The 19,649-nt window shown below is 39.4% G+C and overlaps 1 protein-coding gene across 1 annotated transcript in view; it reads right to left on the reverse strand.

The window, feature by feature from the left end:
• PSMB2 (proteasome 20S subunit beta 2) overlaps positions 1-18,301 on the reverse strand; it is a 32,397-nt gene extending 14,096 nt beyond the window's left edge. Inside the window, exons 1-3 of the mRNA XM_032877221.1 lie at positions 18,127-18,301; positions 12,781-12,903; positions 10,041-10,111 (exon numbers count right to left, since the gene is read on the reverse strand). Coding sequence (XP_032733112.1) covers positions 10,041-10,111; positions 12,781-12,903; positions 18,127-18,217 — 285 coding nt within the window. The 5' untranslated portion in view covers positions 18,218-18,301. The remainder of the gene's footprint in view (positions 1-10,040; positions 10,112-12,780; positions 12,904-18,126) is intronic.
• Between the last annotated feature and the right edge of the window lie 1,348 nt (positions 18,302-19,649).

Genomic DNA, 19,649 nt, shown 5'->3' on the forward strand with positions numbered 1-19,649 from the left:
CCCGTCTAAATATGGGGATGGTATTGCCTGCCTGCCAGCTGTGAGGAATAGAGTGCTATTCTGTGTTAACGTTTCTGAAAGAAGGCCTAGTAAGTAGTAGGGGCCCAATAAATGTCAACTGAATCTGAATTTTAGGAGCAAAAAAACTGAATATTGTGCATATTTCAATTTTTAGCAAAATTATGTTTTAAAGTTCTCCTTCAATAATTCCAAAATTTCTGTAAATTTTACTTCTCTAAAGCCATCACTAACCTCAAGTTTGAAGAGTTCTCCCATTAAAGTTGGAATCTTACCGTAATTAGAAGTTTAGAAATTTAATGAGTTGAAATGCAGCATGGCACAGATGCCTTATTATACCAACTAGTTAACACGGTATTTGTTTTCTACATTAATTTTACTTGCTAATCAAAAATACTGCTTTCTCCCAAATAACATCAAAATAAAATTGCTGATGGTGCAATGGTAAAACCAACACCACCATTGTCTGCAACAAGGCCACTTGAATTTTTTTCATGAGCTAGCAGTTTCCAGGGAAAATTCAAGATTCTATATACCTTTAAGTCAGTTCTCAAAAATTTAAGTGCAGAAACCATGCTTTGTACACTACAAGGCAAATATCAGGTTGTACATACTAAGCATGACCATGAATATCTATGGATATTGAACATCAGAGCTGATTCACCTTCCTGAGTTAATAAATAAGTCTGCTGGGAAAGACTATTTAGGACCATATATGATTGTGTATGTTTCTGGATGGCCACAGCAACCACAAGTGTTCAGGACCCCTTCTATTAGAACACAGTTCTCCCCATTAACAGCCTAGGTTCAATACAATTTATTCTTACCTCTTCAATTGGCATGGAAGCTTCTCATTGGTCTCCCTGCTTCTCTTTTCTTTCCCCAAACACTTCACCAAAAAGGAGCGAATGGTCTAGCCAAATCTCATCTGATCATGCTAACCCCCTCCTAGTCAACAAGCTTCCAGAGAGCTCCACTGCTTTAGCATAAAGCTTTTTCATCAAAGTCTTCATAACATGGACTACCTCTCTAGTTTCAATCTCTTCCATTCCCCTAAAAATCTCAGCATATTTAACAAACTATTTAAATTGTGGATTTTCCATATGTAGGATACATAGAAAAACCATATAGAGATATGTATTTATATTTGTTTTTTCAATCAGTAGAGCCCTGGTTAACCCAACTGGTTAAAACAGCTAAAAAATTAGGAGTAGGAGGCTCAGAGAACTATTTGCCCCCACTCCAAACATCATTAGAAAACCCCTATGCCTGACTTAACACACTCTCACACACCTCTTTGGTCTGTGCTTCTGGTTTTCCTTTTTGCTTCACCTTTGCTTTAATGACAGCGGGTCCTTTAAGGCTCAGGTTAGGTTCTGTTCCCAGAGCACCTACCTATCTCTGTATGGCCAATGTGCCACTTGTCACTCTGCAGTGCAATTTCTCCATCTAAAGGCACTCACTGAGCTCTACACTTGTTTCTCCAGCCCCAAGGACAATGCAAGCTGTAGATTTACTGAATAAATGCTATCAGCACCTGCAGAACTTCTCACCTATAAAAAACTGCACACATTAGGAGGCATCAGAAAGGCAATGCAGAGTTTGGCAGGTTACTTCAATTTGTAAAGACTCAGAGATCATTATTTTCTCTCCCTGCCTTTTTTCTTTCCAAACTAATTAATCCTATTTGCTCTATGGTCTACACTCAAAAGCAATGGTAAATCTGAACTTATTTTCTTCAACTTATCAAAAAATGTGTTATGCTTTCTTGCCCTTTTACCCTTTTTATTTGCTTAAACTTTTTTTGTGAAGTAACATATACATATAAAGGTGCATAAAATATACACACACAGGTTAATGAATAAAATGAGTATACATGTTACTACTTTCTAGGTTAAGAAATACTACAGTGAACTCCTTCCCTCTTCAAAAGCTTCCCACTGTCCTGGGTGCCTGGGTAGCTCAGTCAGGTAAGTGTCTGCCTTTAAGAGCCAGGTCATGATCTCAGGGTCCTAGGATTGAGCCCCATGTGGGAGGGAGTCTGCTTCTCTTTCTGCCTCTATCCCTGCTCCTGCATGTGCTCTCTCTCAAATAGCTAAACAAAATCTTAAAGAACAAACAAACAAAAACTTCCCATTGTCCTTTGCTTTAGATAACCAGAGTACAGGAAAACCCCATGGAATTGTTGGGACCAGACACTGAATTCATATGCCTGCATGATCCTGGGTTAGGCCAAAAAAAAAGAAGAGAGAGAGACATCAAGTTGAATCACATATTGTATACCTGAAACGAATTTAATACTGTATGTTAACTATACTGGAATTAAAACTTAAGAAACAAAAATAAAGGCATTAGCAACTTCCAGGTGGCCAGGGGACATGGGAAGAGGCAGAGTATTTGCATATTTTTAACTGTGAGTATGTCTGAGAGAAGGCCCACACAAGCCACGGTTAAAGAAATCCTAAAAGGCAGGGTAAACCTGTACTTCTGATGGTACACATTTTCAAAATAAAAGCATGTTTTTACTAAGCAGACACAGTACTCTGCTGCTCCAAGCTTTTTTAGTAGGAAAGAGCATAATTTTCAGGACACAAGCTTCAAAACAGTATGAATTTAGACCAATTACCTTCAACCCCATTGTGGGTAGGAAAGATGCTTTAAGTGCAAAGTTGGCATTATGGGGTTGCACAATCCCAGCTACCCAATAAGCTCATTCCATTCAACCAGAACAGGGGTTCTCTCTGCTCACAGCAGGCATCCAACAGGGTAGCACATATATGCTCTCTGAGTGAGAAAGCAACACCTTCTCACATACAACCCCCTGGAGAGAGATGGGGAAGGGGAGGGAGGAGGACTTTACACCTGCAAACTCCTAACTCTATCAGCACTAAGGCTGGGAAAAACAGCACATATTTAAAAAAAAAAAAAAAAAAAAAAAGGATTCCTGATAAAGCCAGTAACTTTCAAAGAAGGATCTTCTTAAACCATTTTTTCCTTAGAAGATGAGTAAGTATAATGATTCAACATTCAAGTCTTTGTCTTCTTAATGGACTTAGTCAAGCCCTAATGACTGTGTAAACAAACTGTGTTAAAGGGCTGCTGTCAGAATTCTTATTCTTCTTGGGAGGAAAACACTGTAAGCACCAAGTGTTAACATATTAATCAAGGCATCTCAACTTGAGATGTGGCGGGGCCCTTGGATAATCAAAATGACCACTAAAAATAGAACAGTACTATCTCCAATGGGGCAGACATGAGCCACCCCCAATCCTAAGAGACTCCTGTGAGATGTGACATGAGATGCACATGTGTTTTGCAGTACCACTAAATATCCATCTAAATGCAGTCATATGTTTTCAGTTTTTACTGTATGTCCACTCAGGCTAGGAAACCAAATAATTAAAGAATATACAACTCTTGGCCCATCTAGTTAGCTGACTAGTTGACTGAGGTCTGGTGGGAAAGAAGTGTTCTCCAGGTCTGAAAGAGCTGCTGCTTGCACTGAAATTCCATGAGTTTCATGATGAAAATCTTGATTTTTTTTTTTTCTTCAATTTCCTCATCACCAAAAGTAAGCCAGCTCTGTCTGTCAAGATGCCCAGGCTGTGTGGCAGTGGTGTCAAAGGCTGCCATTTGCTCGAAGGCACTGCCATCTGTGGCAGCAAAACATTTTGTCTCCGGAAAATAAACACATCTGCCTTTGCCAGTGTCCTCCCACTGTGCCGCCCATCTGGAGCAGGTAAGCTGGAAGGCAAGCCTGGGCATGGGTGAGACAGGAGTGAGCAGGGGAGACAAGGCCTCAAGGGAGATGGCACATGGAGGAAGAAGGTAGTGCTGTGTCATGTCACATCCTGCTAACCACATTCGCCAAAAAGCATGTGAAATTACCCTTGTTAGTGATATTTTAATCATATGTAACAAATGGTTAGTCGTGTTTAGAGGACAAGACCTGCAAAGTCAAGGTTTCACCAGGGCCATCTGCTCACCATGTCACATGACCTCACTGATAACAATAAACAGATGATATCTTTGTGCCAGCCAAGAGGACAGTAACTCTACTAGTCAGATTAGAGGCTCAAAGCAACCAAGATTCTTCTAGGACAAGACCACATATCCATGCCTACTATAAGCCAGACGAAATACACTCAAAGTCAGGCCAGGGTGTTGGAATAAGTCACGGTCACTTCCAAAAATGACTAATACCTGAAATTCTTTCCAACACATTCTTTACCTTTCCCTGAAAAAAATAAATTCAAGTCTGGTCATGGTCTTGACATCACATCTTTAACTTATACTATTTGAGGGCTAGAAGAAACCATAAAAATTATCCAAACAAATTCTCTCTTTCTCCCAGGGTTTTTTCAACTACCTCACAAGGGAGATGGTGCTAAAACTTCCCAAGCAGGGCCCTTTCAATTAAACTACTGGTTTCCGAACTCCGGCAGAAAAGGGGACCATGAAGCTGCTTTTCTCAAATAAAACCCTACAGGGAACCCCAATAGATAAGATAGAACAGAAGCAGAGCTAAAGTTTCACCACAGTGGTCTTCCTTGGTGACTTTCCTGAGGCAGCTTCATGGAGCAGAGTTTGAAAACCACCACACCAGCCTGGCTGATAATTTTTCCAACTCGTGATTTCCATTTTTTAGGTGCTAAGCAATAGCAAGTATAGCGCTATAAAAAGATAAATTACCAAAGGTTCACCAAGTACTTGGCAGAAAAGGTTCTATGAGAACACTTTGGCCAATGAGTAGCAGCAGTAAAGCCCTGAAGATTACATACCATGGAGGGCAGCATTCTACTCTAAGCCTTGCCATGCCACAGGCCCTAAGGATATCAGATTTGGCTGGCTCATACCTTGGTCTCTGCATACGTGAAGTGAAGATCTGGGTGGATAATAACAGATAATTTTAGGGCATTCAAATACTATGCCAAATATGCCACCTAATTAATTTCAAGCAAGAAACAGCCCATTACTTATCACTCTCTCTTCTATAGCCCATTAATCAAATCATAAGGAGACTCGAAATAAGCATCGTGCAAACTATGCCTATAAGCCATTACAAAATTTTCCAAAATAATCCTATTAAAAATCCAAATAGCATGTTCTTAATGATGAAGTCATTATTAAATACTTGCTATTTTCAGGGAGGTATCATTCACTCATTCAAATATATTTTATTAAGCCAATGGCTAATTCTCAGTTCTTGTAATTCGCCACATTTGATCACTCCTTCCTTCATAACAGATGAAGAAAGTGAGGCTTAGCAAACGTAAGTGATTTAGTGAAGATCACAGAAACTAGATCATATGAGAGAACAGATTAGAAAGCTGATATATGTGATTCCAAAACCCATGCTCAAAGAAGCCTCATAAATAATCAAAAAACAGGGAGACAAACCCATAGCAAAAAGCCTAATAAGCTCTTTTCCTGCTCCCTGGGGTATAATAAGGGGGAGCTCAACTTAAATGTACACATGCATTTAAGTAAAAACTAGAATGAAGGCTTTGATTTTTTTCTCCCATTCTGTGTTTTTTTCCATCTCTTCCTACTGATTTCATCTTTAATTTCATAGTACATGGCAAAGCAACATCAATTCATTAAAAATATTTTAATAAAGGGTGCCTGGGAGGCTAAGTCAATTAAGTACCTGACTTTGGCTCAGGTCATGATTCCCAGGGTCCTGGGATTGAGCCCTGCCATACTCCCAGCTCAGTGGGGAGTCTGCATCTCCCTTTCCTTCTGCCCTTCCCCCAGGCTTGTGCTCTCTCTCTAATAAATAAATTAAATCTTTTAAAAAATATTTTAATAAAATTCCCTTCCAATATATAAATGTACAATAACATTTTCAGCGATATCTGTGGACCAACTGGGTGACATTTATTCAGCAAATACATATATATTTTTAAGATTGTATTTACTTATTTGAGAGAAAAGTGAGAGGGAGAGCACAAGCAGTGGGAGCTACAGGGAAAGAGGGGGAAGCAGGCTCCCCACTGAGCAGGGAGCCCGATGTGGGGCTTGATTCCAGGATCCTGAGATCAAGACCTGAGTCAAAGGCAGATGCTTAACTGACTGAGCCATGCAGGCGCCTCGATTCAGCAAATATTTACTGAACGCCTACAATGGGCACATATTTATATCTTATCTATATAATCCTACATGGAGATCTTTTAAAAGATTTTATTACTTGAGAGAGAGAGAACGCATGTGCATGCATGCACTGGAGCTGGGGGAGGGGCAAAGGGAGAGAAGAGAGAGAACCCCAAGTAGACTCCATGCTGAGCATGGAGCTGGACACAGGCCTGGCCCTCACGACCCCAACATGACAACCTGAGCCAAAATCAAGAGGCAGACACTCAGCAGACTGAGCCACCCGGGTGCCCTCTTATTTGGAGATCTAAACACTTGAACAGAACTGGAAATTTTATAATTCCCCAAACGCACAAACATACTTGTATATTAGTCCAGTCATTAATTAAGGAGACAGTATGAAAGAGTACGGTATTGGAATTTAGAATTTTACCTCAGACTTTGACGGGCTATACACGTCTTTGGTATACTCAAGACACGAAACAAATATTTAACCTCTTTATTAGTAACCAGTCTAAAGTAGGCTTGTAAGTAAACTGGGGATAACATTCATCTTATGATGCCATAGTAAGCATTAAATTAGGTCACATATATAACTATCTAGAACAACACTGTCCAAGAGAACCTCCTACAATGATGAAGATGTTCTGTAATGTCCAGCATGGTAGCTATTAGCCACATGGGCTACTGAGCACTGGGAAAGTGGCTACTATGACTGAGGAACCAAATGTTTGTATAGAAACAAAAGTTTATTTTTCATTCAAAGTCCAAGAGACTCTCACCTAGGAGCCAAATTTTAAATTCTATTTAATTTTAATTATTTTAAATTTTAATTGCCACTTATGACTAGTGGTTACCATACTGGACTGTGTCGATCTAGAACAAAGCCTTGCACATAATAAATGATCAATGTTGCTTTACTTCCACCTTCCCTATTCATATCAATACTTTTTTATATCCTTTTTACCAGCAAAGAAGTTCAACTAAACTTGCACAACAAAGAATCTCCATAAAAAAACAACCAATAGCTATTAAATTGCTCCTTCAACCAAGCAGCAATGGCGGCACAGAAACAAGTGACTGATTGGTCATGTGTGCCACACACTATGCTAACAGCTTTGTATGACCGCTTCATGTAGTTTATAATAATTTTGTAAAGTAGGTGCTATTATCTTATAAGTAGAGAAATTAAGCTTAGAATCTGTCCAAAGACACATAGCTAGTAAGTTCGTGAGAAAGAGATTTAAACTCAGGCAGGCTAGGGGGCATGTAGGTGGCTCAGTTAAGCATTCAATTCTTGGTTAAGCATCTGACTCCTGACTTGGGCTTAAGTCATGATCTTGGGAGTCATGAGACTGAGCCCCACATCCACTCCATGCTCACCAAGGAATCTGCTGTCCTTCTCCCTCCCCATCTGCTCGTCCCCCTGCTTTCTCTCTCTCAAACAAATAAATATCTTAAAAAAAAAAAAAACAAAAAACCTCAGGCAGTCTAATTCCAGAGACAGTGCTTAACCACAATGCTAAACGTGCATGCATCTTAAAGAACTAATTTACAATAAATTTATTATATATTGTGCAATAAGTAAATGTCCTCCCAACCGAACACCACCCCCAATGACACAGATGTACATACACACACACCAAATTAGGTATCAGACAATTTGAGCTATTGACACAAAGTTATACATGGGAACTGGATGACCCGAAATAAGTCTCATGTGCCACCTGGTGTGACTGCATAAATGAACCAAATCTAGTGACTTCACACTTATTAGAAAGACTGAAAAAATATCATCACCTTTCTCCCCAGAATAAAATGACTAAAATATCAACTCATATTTTAGAGCTAACAATCTAAGTTGATAGAAGGGTGGGAGAGCAAAAGGTTAGGCTGAGAACCATAGGCAGATGTAGTCAGTATTTACTAAAGCCCTATGTCACTGTCTACAAGGGGTATTTATTTGTTAAGACATTAAACATTTCTGTTAGGAGATTAACCAGATCCACTGCATTTACATGAAGCACACTGCCTGCTACTCTTATCTCAATTCTAAAAGGAGCTTAACTTACTTCATGTCTGCTATATTTATGACAAAGTCTTTATTGAACCCAAAGCTGGAATTCTTATTCCAGTTCTGCCTGACAAGTCAAAGGAAGATTTTACACAGCAAGCCACAGCATACTCTTTACCAAACACCACAGGAATTTCTGAGAGGCAGGAAAGGCCTTATCTGACCCATTTTCCTCTCTCACAGAGCAGTGAACAAGAAAAGGCCACTGACCTTTTACCCAGATCAAAACAATATAGGTAAATCTATCTCCTTCTCACCAAAATATCTTTAGCTTCCCTTCAAACCTCATGATCGTTATTTTGCATAAGCCCCTGGGTCAAAGGTAGCACTGAGAAAACGAGGTTCTATTTATTGAGACATTCTGATGTAACTTAAAAAAAAACCAAACAAAAACAAAAACAAAAAAAACCCCTCTACTTTAGATTCTGTCATAGTTCAGCTTAAGCAAGTGCAGATGAAACTAAAACCATAGTAAAAATATGAATAGCACTGATGTTCTAGAAACACTACTGAAAAATCAAGGAGCTGACATAAGGCAGAACAGTCAAGTAATTATGGCACCATTAGTGTAACTTTGTCTGACCTGCTGTGTGACCTGGAGCTAGTCCTTTTCCCACTTTATGCCACTCATTCCGAATCAGTGATAGAGAGTTAACTACTATATATCTCAGTGGAATAGTGAGTAGATTAAATTATCAAGCAAAATGCTTTGGGCAAAAGTCATATGAATGTTAAATATTATGATTTACAAGCATTCATTTCCCTAGCACTCCTGTGGAGTTAGGAAGTTATCTCGATTTCATAGATGAGTAAACAGGCACAGGGGGTAAGGTCACATGGTAAGGCTCCATTTACTTAGTTCCCGTGGGAAGGGAGTAACACACACCTTTAGCAATCATATGAACTTTCTTGGCACATCCTCCACAATCTTTAATACATTCAATCCTTAACTTAATGTTGCCTTTTTTTAACATGCTGTCCAAGGAACAAAAACAGCTCCAAGATAGCAACAAGGCCTAAGTAAGTGAAGATGAATAAATCTGTGTGCTTTGGCAAGAATAATCACAGAAAGACACATAATCTTAAAATGAAATTTGTGGGCGCCTGGGTGGCTCAGTCAGTTAAGCTTCTGCCTTTGGCACAGGTCATGGTCCTGTGGTTGTGGGATCAAGTCTCAAATCCAGCTCCCTGCTCAGCAGGGAGTCTGCTTCTCCCTCAACCCACCTGCTCCCTGCTTGTGATCTCTCTCTCTCAAATAAATAAGTAAAATCTTAAAAGAAAAAAAAGATGAAACTTGCATTGTTATTTTTTTTTTTTAAAGATTTTATTTTATTTATTTGACAGAGAGAGATCATAAGTAGGCAGAGAGGCAGGCAAAGAGAGAGGGGGAAGCAAGCTCCCCACTGAGCAGAGAGCCCAATGCGGGACTCCATCCCAGGACCCTGAGATCGTGACCTGAGCCGAAGGCAGAGGCTTAACCCACTGAGCCACCCAGGCGCCCCTGCATTGTTATTTTCAAAGTTTCGCCTCCACTACCACATAAGAACCTTCAGCCACTGGAATTAAAGAACATAATTTGCTAGGAAAACTTTAAAAAAATTTTAAAGGCTTTCATAGGCCTTCATATTGGTGTGCCCCATCCAAATTCTCTGGGAGTGTATCTGCCCTTCGGGCTTTAATTAGCAACTATGCAGAAAAAGAAAACAAGTCCATAGAGTCTGAAGAATGAACAAGTACCAAGAAGAATGGCTTAGGAAGTCCAAAAAAGGGCAAAAATGCTTCCCAGGTATAGTAAGATACAGAAGCACAGAAGATTTTTCTGCTTTCACGTAAGGCTGCTTGATGTATTGCTCACCCGACTCCGAAGACAATCTGCCAGGTTTCGGCGTGTGAAATTAGCTGCTGCTGTGGGAGACAATTCATAACCTGGTACAAGAGACAAACAGTCATACTTAAAAGTGAAGCAGCAGGAATAACAGCACCCCAAATCATTCCACTACTCCTGTTTTCACATCCTTCCACTCTCTGTACGCCCAGAGTCAGACTGGTTTCCTCTATAGAAGGAAGGGGGTACAAATGCATAGGTATTGGGGAAAAAAGAAAGGTTTCGAGATGCTGATTTTTAAAGTTGATTTAAAAAGAATATTGGGGGGGCGCCTGGGTGGCTCATTGGGTTAAGCCGCTGCCTTCGGCTCAGGTCATGATCTCAGGGTCCTGGGATGGAGTCCCGCATAGGGCTCTCTGCTCAGCAGGGAGCCTGCTTCCCCCGCCCCCTCTCTCTGCCGGCCTCTCCGTCTACTTGTGATCTCTCTCTCTGTCAAATAAAAAATTAAATCTTAAAAAAAAAAAAAAAAAGAATATTGGGAAAAAAGAGGATAGAAGTTAGGAGGGGTCATACTTTATAAGGTTTTCTTTAAAAAAATAAGTAAGTTTATTAAATATGATTTTCAAAAGTACAAGCAACAGGGAAAAAAAAAGTTTCCATCACTATCTACAACATTTCTAAAAATGGGAGTATCACAAGCATAAAAACTTCTAAAAAAAAAAGTTGTAATGACAACAAAACTACAGCCCAGAGGAATGCCAACAGGTGTGCATTTAATAATGCACTCTCTCGGGGACTTAACCCCCGCCCCCAGTAAAATGGGACTAAAGCCAAAAGCCAAGAAAGACCCGCAACTGAGCAGACCCATGCATAAACTACAACTTTGGAAAGACAGCACATGTTATCATCAAACACCAGTGCTACAGCAGGTAAGATTTGGTATATGTGCTGCAGAAGCAAGCACAGCAGGTAAGATTTAGATTAAAATTCTAACAATTACTTATTGAACAGCAGCTATGTTTCAGGGTCTGTGCCAGGTGCTTTCACAGTTTATTAACTTCATCCTCACAACCAGTCTATTAGTGCATATTAAATTATAATGCAAGCAACTGTGAACAAGTAGGAATAGTTTTCAATTCTCCACCTAATCCCCTAAACACCACTAAGGATTTGACAGTCATCTTAAAGGCAGAAAGGTCTGATGCCTATTTACATATAGATGTTTTCCTCCTTTCCCTTATTTTAGCTTAGTTCTTGACCTTTAATATGCATAAGAATTACAGTGTAGGGTTATATAAACAAAACTACACTTGATAGGTAATTTAAAAGATTTTATTTATTTATGTTTTTTAAAAAAGATTTCATTTATTTCTTTGACAGAGAAAGACACAATGAGAGAGGGAACACAAGCAGAGGAGAGGGACAGGGAGAAGCAGGCCTTCCGCTGAGCAGGGAGCCTGATGCAGGGCTTGATCCCAGGACCCAGGGCTCATGATCTGAGCTGAAGGCAGATGCTTAATGACTAAGCCACCCAGGCGCCCCAATTTAAAAGATTTTAAAGGCCATTTTAACCACACATAATTTTTGTTTTGTGCACTGACTTTAAACCCTAACATCTACGCAATAAGCAACCCTCTCAACTCTTGTTTACTCTCCCTCCCTCTCCTAGGACAGGACAGTGAAATATTGCTGTAGCTAATTGAGAAATATACTTGAGAAACAATACTGGCATCCTTCACCTGCCATGTAGGCATGAAGTAGAGAACCACTAAAAAATAACTCTTGAAATATTCTCAACTTGCTTAAACCTGAGTGCTACGTCCTTTAGGTGTTTTTCATCTTTGAATTCCCTGTGGTAATAGCCAGAGTCCTTAAGATAGAGGAGGCCTTCAAAAGTATTCATGGAATTAAATGCATGATGCTAAATTTGCTGCCTAAAATCTAGCCATTTTATACAATTATATTCAAATTAAGTTCTTTCACAGTCCCACATTGTATCAGTGCTGTGCATAAGTGTATTAAACTGTGAAGTAAGTAACTGAAGTAATGTCCCTTCTGCTAAGGTGTCACTATAAACTTCCCTGGATCATAAAGCTAGTGGCTAATATTATCTGTTAGTGAGGCTTTCTCTAATGAGGAAATCCTAGTGAGGAATCCTCTAATAAGGATGACAGCTTATTAGCCCCAGAGGGAACTCACAAAAATCCTAATTATCTTCCTAGACAAGAATCTACCAGAAAGGCAAGGCAGAACTCTTCAATTACATTAAATCTCCTCCACAACTACACAGAGCATTAAGTTTACAAACACTTTACATGTTATTCATTAATATTATTATTATCCCATTTTAGATGTAAGGAAAATAAAGACTCAAAGAAGCTAAGTGACTTGTCACATTAAAAAAAAAAATAGTAAAACCAAGTTTAACTGAGGTCTTTTAGTTCTGAGGTTCAGATATACTTTAGTCAAATGACATCCTCTGAAATATCTAACACTTAAAAAGCCTGATACTACCATGTTCATCTCCAAGGTGGACCTCAAGTATCAGTGTTATAATAGTTATTTTCTCAGCTCTGGGATTTTTGCAGAAAATTTTTAAGATCAGGAGGGTCTAGATAATGTTTTAAAAGTAGGAAGATTCAAGTAAAAATATGACCACACTGGTCTGCTCATGTGTAGAATTGCCAGTAGAGAGTCAACTTTTTTATTTCAGATTTAAAGACAACAAGTTACATTCCAAAAACATAGTTACATTCCAAGTATTACCCACCATTTCGCATCTTATAAAGTTGCACATTTTTCTGAATATATTCTGCAAACTGTACAGTGTCTCCAGCCTCTCCAACACATAGGAGTAAGATTTTTTCACTCATCTTAAACATCTTGTCATGATCTGCTCAAAGAAAAAAAAATAATGTTAAAAATTACCTCATCAGAAATTTACTGCTATTACACAGGCAACCACAAACAAGTTTATCAGTCACTATATTGAAAAATTTTACTAATCGCTGTTTTTAGAAGACTTTAATGGGCAACTGTATTAATTATTCTCTTTCACTTTCCATGTTAAACCCATTGGCCTATTTTATTAAGGTTAGTTTCAGTTGGAGAATATATTTGAAAGCCGAAAACTGAAAATACAGTTAAATACATTTGAAGGCCCCTGAAATGCAAAAACTGAACTTTCAGAGACTGAAGGAATCAAGCCAATGGCCATTATCTTTAGGTTCATGATTTCAAAGCCCTGAAATGTCTCTACACATACAAATTTTATTCTATTTATACACACACAAAAGCATACATGAAGGACCAGTGCTACACTGAAAATTAAGGAGTCATCTCGAAAAAGAACAACAAAATCAACTGAGAATATAAATTACCTTAAAAAGTAAATTAACACCATTTCCAAAGCGACGAGAAAATTATAATGCCAGAGCAAAAATTCTAATGAATATCTTAACACTATGCTATTTAAAAATACCTCAAAAATCCCAATAGTCTAATCTTATCTAGTTGAACCAGACTCATTCAGATTACATAGATAAATAAATATTCAGATAGCAGTTAGTGCCTAAGGAAGAAAACTCCAAATTCAGTCTGTAGCTTCAGAAAAAGCCTAAATCTCCCTATCTCACTCTCACTTTCACTTTTCATTTTTCAAATAGTGCTGAATAATCTTCCCTGGGAGACATGTTTCCTGTCTGAAAGCTTCTGAAATGTCAAAATCCCTTAATAGGATTTAAAGAACAAAATGCTACAGTCAAATATTCTACAAATGTTCGAAAGTTGTAGAACCACAATGTGGCTTCTTAGACTTGGGGGATAAAACCACACAAAGTGTATCTGCAGAGAGTATCAAACTGCCTTGCAATTCCTGAACAAACACACTTTTATGTGTTGCAGGCTACAGATTTAAAGACTGTTAGTTTGCAAACATGGTCATAAAAGAAAAAAATTCAGGGCACCTGCGTGGCACAGTCAGTTAAGCAGCTGCCTTCGGTTCAGGACAGAGTCCTGGATCGGCTCCACGCTCAGCAGGGAGTCTGCTTCTCCTTCTGCCCCCACATCCCAAAAGATTATAAAATAAACCTCATAAAAATAAATAAAATCTTAAAAAAAATTCACTTATGGATATATTATCCATATATTATACTGGATATATATATAATATACATATTATATATATATAACTATATATATAATATATATATTCACTTATGGATATATTATCTATGCAAAGAAAAAGGACCAGAAAAGTATTAGATGCCACTGGCATCTAAGTTCTTGCCAGTGGCAAGAGTATGGGCAATTTTCATTTCTTTCTTTTTATTAGCATTTCCTAAAATACCCTGTATCATTTCTGTAAGAACATATTACTTAATAAGCTTGCATTCTTTTCTTTTTTTTTTTAAGGATTTTATTTATTTATATGACAGATAGAAGAACACAAGTAGGCAGAGCAATAGGCAGAGCGAGAGGGAGAAGCAGGCTCTCTGCTGAGCAGGGAGCCCAACGTGGGGCTCAATCCCAGGACCCTGGGATCATGGCCTGAGCTGAAGGCAGCTGCCTAATCGACTGAGCCACCCAGGTGCCCCTATTATTTTCATAATGAGAAAAAAAGCTGGGTTTTTTTTCTGTTTTTTTAAAAGATTTTATTTATTTATTTGAGAGAGAGGAAAAGCACAGATGGAGAGGAAGAGGGAGAAGCAAACTCCCCACTTAGCTAAGAGCCCAACTTGGGGCTTGATCCCAGGACTCTGAGATCACAACCTGAGCCGAAGGCAGACACTTAACCAATTGAGCCACCCAGGCACCCCCCAAAAAGTTGTTTTTATTTTGGAAAGAAAAAGCTTGTTTATAAAGAATTAATGTCACATTAAGAAAAAATGCTAAAATTCTAGGCAGTAAACTGTTCAATTTTGAAATGAATTCAATACGAGGCCAAAAGTGTATTTTAAACATTTATTGTGTGTCCAGTGAGTAGTAAAAGGGAGGTGTTATAAATGCTAATGGCTCTCTGAGGAAACAGCCTGCATAACACTAGGGAATTTCTGATCCTTGACAAAGAACTTAAAAAATCCACACAGATGAAACAAACAGAAAACAAATTGAACATCAGCATACAATACTGTGAAAGGCCAACTATACTAGAACCCATCAGACTTTAGTTATTTTTATTTTTTTAAAGTAGGCTCTGCAACGAAGGTGAGGCTTGAACTCACAACCCCAAGATCAAGAGTTGCATGCTCTACTAACTGATCCAGATACCCCATTAGACCTATATTATAATCTGACTCAGCACTCTGAACTTGGGCTCTAGTTTCCAAGTGTATAAAATGGTTATACTATCACTTACCCTACCTGGTACATAGGGAAAACTATACATGAACAATATCACATATTCAGTATTAGTCAGTGTAGCTCAGATTACACATGATATATGAATTCAGAAAAAAAAAAAAAAAGCATTCTGTGTGGGTTTAAGTGCTCTGAGTAATGTATATTTTTCAATGACTTTATTTTTATTTAGTTGAGAGCAAGAGAGAGAGAGTACAAGCAGGGGGAGGGGCAGAGGGTGGGAGAAGCAGATTCCCTGCTAAATAGGGAGCCTGATGTGGGACTCAATCCCAGGACCCCAGGATCATGACCTGAGCTGAAAGTAGATGCTTAACTCACTGAGCCACCCGGTGCCTTGCTCTGAGAAATGTAAAAGCAATTCTATACAGACCAAGAGACAAGAGACATGAATTGTAGCATATAATCAAACTGAAGATGTGGGGCACTTTCATAAGCAAGCAATCTCTGGGAAATATCTTCTCTATATCAAAATATCTTACAAAAGTGACAAACCAAAAAAAAATTACTGGAATTATCATTCTTATTTTATACTTGGAGAAAATAAATCCCAAAAGGCTATCCATTTTCAGCATTCTGCTTACCCTACCTAAGTAAGCAGAAATGAAATGAAATGAAATGAAAGGTAGGAAAAGTCCTCATAGAATTTCAAAGCTCCTATCATAAAACATTTTATACCAGAAAAGACTACAGGGAAAATTAGATTTGAGTGCAATTATTTCCAACCCATTTTTCAAGCACTAACTCAAATTCATCTTTCTTCCATACAACAGTGATGTTTCTTTTCTCTGAATACCCTTAGGCTTTACACCTGAAATCATTATTTTAAAAACTAATACTGACTAGTGATACTTCTTTTATCATACAAAATCATCTTGTAGTACTTATTTCCTTGTTTTCTTAATGTCTTATAGCCCTGTGTGGGTTATACAGAGTATCTGTAAAGGTATTGATTTGGTTATTGTTCTACCCAGACACTACTTCATCCTAAAATCACCTGTATATCAAAGGTCTTAGTATTCAAAATAATGGACAGATTTGCCCTCAAAACAAACTGACTCCTTTGGGAAGCATGATTTACAAATAAAACTTCTAGGGGCACCTAGGTGGCTCAGATGGTTGTGTCTGCTTTCTGCTCAGGTCATGATCCCAGGGTCCTGGGAGCCAGCCCCATATCGGGCTCCCTGCTTAGCAGGGGGTGTGCTTCTCCCTCTCCCTCTGCTCCCCTGCTCCTACACTCACTCACTCTATCTCAAATAAAAAAATAAAATAAAATAAAAAAAGGAAGAAGAAGAATGAAAGAACAGAACTCAAGCAGAGTCCCTCAGTGTTCTTTCCATCTCCCCAAGTGATGACAGCCTGACAAGCAGATGCCTGTTGCTTATAAAAGCAGTGATGGACATATACTTCAGAAAATTCCAGATTTAGTAGCTTTCCTTTCCTTAAACCAAAGATGAACTATACCTGCCTTCTCAAAACCTTCCCTAATCTCTACAACTAGAAAGAATTTCTTCTTCCTCTACATTACCCGAGAAGTTTTTTTTTTCATATGTAGCATAATTTTCAAGCTTGTACTATAATTATTTGTACACATATCTGAGTCCGTTATTAAACTGTAACTTCCTTTCAGATACAGGCCACATCTTATTCTTCTTGCATCCCTTCAGAACCTAGCACTGGTAGTGGGCAACACAGGTGTCAAAACACATGTATATTTGTCAAATAAACATGAAGTCATCTGAGCCAAAGCATAATACTTTTTCAACAGTAGCATGTCTGTGATCAATCACGAAAACACACTCTTAGATTCCACAGATCAACAAGCAAAATCTTAAAAAAATTAAATACTGACTATGGGGAGACAGTACAGTATAGCAGTTATGGGCAAAGGATCTGAGTCAAATTGCATAGGTTTGAACCTGGGTGGTCTTAGGCAAGTTTCTTAACCCTAGGCCTCAGAACTAACATCTGTAAAATGGCAATATGATAGTGATCTTAAAAGGTAAATGAAATAATGTAAATCACTTAAAATAGCACCTGCTTAAGTCCTTAGTATTATTACTACTATTTGTCACTGCATTAAGCATTTGCACTAAACCGTTTCACTCCATACTCACAACAAGCTTGTGAGGTTGGTATTAATAACCTGACTTAACAGATGAGCAAATCTGGCCACCCTGAAAAAACTTGTACAAAGTCGCAAAGAAAGTAAGTCATAAGACTCCAATCTGCGAATTCCACTACTACTTAAATACAAGGAAAACTCGGCAGCCAGTGCCCCGGAAAACTGGAAAAGGAGGATAAGAGCTGACAAAGGGGAAGATACAGGTAGCGGAAGGGAAATGTCAAGTTTCTAGCCCCACAGTCTCAGTTTCCCCAGGATCCCATCTTACACCGCCAGCAAACTTACCTCATTAGCAGCGACAACAGAAAAACTTAAAAGATTCGGGGATCTAGGGAGCTTGGTGCCCGGCAAGCGCTTAAACACTTAAAAACTGAATTCCCACAAGCACCTTGCGCCCAGCAAGCATTTAGCGAAGGCCGGAGCAGGGCACTACCTCGGAGACCTAGGAGGAGCGAATGCCAAGGTCCTAAGCTAGTCTGCCCAGCTCCTCCTTCTATAAAACATGCAAGGGCAGAGCAAGACACGCGGGGTTCCTAGACCTCCCTGGTGCTCACCGAACTCCCCCCCGCCCATCCCGAACTCCCTCCGACTGCCCTTACACCCAGGCCCCGCCGGGCCTCCCCTGCTTCCTCTCACCGTCCTTCATCTGGACAATACTGCTAGCGGCCACCTGGTCGGAGGCGACAAGGACATAATCGGGGCCCTGGATGCCGATGAGGTACTCCATAGCGGCGGGAAGCCGAGAGGACAGTATGGGACTCTCCGACTTCTCGGCCTCACCGGTGAGACAGCACCGCCGAGCGAAGATTTCGCGCGACACAGGCCGCGCGACCGCCCGGGCCACCGGCGCTTTCGGATGACGCACAATTGTCGCGAGAGGTTGGAAAGGGGGCGAGGCTTTGGGCGTCAGGATTCTTAACGCTAGCGTTTTGGCCTGTCGGCTCTCTTGTAAATCTGCTCTACAGGCTGCTTTTCTTAGGTAACGCCCAGTTTCTTTACTTATGAATTAAGTTCAAAACTCGCGTTGGGGTAAAATCACACACTGCAAATAAAGTCCCGAGCACGTGTGGGTGCCAAAAAGGCGTGCGGACGTTCCTAAATGATTGTTTCCCTTCGCTCGGTAAAATAAATCCAGAAACTCCCTTGAAAGCCAGATTACAGAAAAATAAACTTGATGGGAGCCCTCGTTACATGCTTCACAAAAATAAAACATGGTTGCGTTAAAGATCTAAGCATGAAGACATTATAAAAGATCTTTAGAGATGTCCCAATTTCAAATTATATGCAGTTGTTACTTCCGGTAACAGCGACTTGGAAGGGAGGACTCTCACTTACTTTATACACATCTGTATTGTTTGAATGTTCTACAATGCTCATGTATTACTCATTTCTTATAAATAGGAACACGCTTGGCCATCTCTTTATATCTTGCAGCCATTCTGGGAAAATCTGAAATATTCCATGATTAGTTCCTGACATTCACAATTTAGTCTTCATGCCAGCCTTACTAGCTTCCTGAGAAATGGCAAAACAGTTGCAATTCTATTTCCAACACAACTCTGCAATTCATTTGCTCCTGCAGAAATCTGTAGTCCTCACTCCCTTCAGAATGTTTCTAACAGCTCTCTGCCTATGAAGGAATATAGAGCCTGAAGAGTTAGGGGCAGCTCATCTATCATAGGATGGATGCCACGGGCAAGTGAGGTCATTAAGTCAACCACACCACTAAGAACACAGACGCATCCATCATCCTAGAAAGATTCTTTTCTTAAACTCCATGGTGGAAGAAGTCTCTTGAGTCTCTCTCCCACCTCCCTTTCTCTTTGTGTGTGTTTGTACATTTTTTAATTGCAAAAAGTACACAGTTGTACCCTAAACACAAATCATGCAGAAGAAATATAAATACCTCTCCTCCTCCCACCAGAGGTAACTACCCACCAGATATCTGTATCCTTCCAGATTTTTTTTCCTTTGTACATACCAGTATTCATTCATTCATTCATTCATTCATTCACAAAAGCTACAGCATTCTGAATTGGAAAATGAACCCTCTTCCCCCTAAAAAAGACACAAGGGTCTTTAAAGCTGTATCTTCCCTCTTCCTCCCAGGAAATCCCCTCGAGTTAAATCACACTAGATATTCTCTGTTGGTATAAAAG

This window comes from Lontra canadensis, unplaced genomic scaffold (genome assembly GCF_010015895.1).
Source record: "Lontra canadensis isolate GAN:19392208 unplaced genomic scaffold, GSC_riverotter_1.0 scaffold60, whole genome shotgun sequence".
NCBI classification, from domain to species: domain Eukaryota; kingdom Metazoa; phylum Chordata; class Mammalia; order Carnivora; family Mustelidae; genus Lontra; species Lontra canadensis.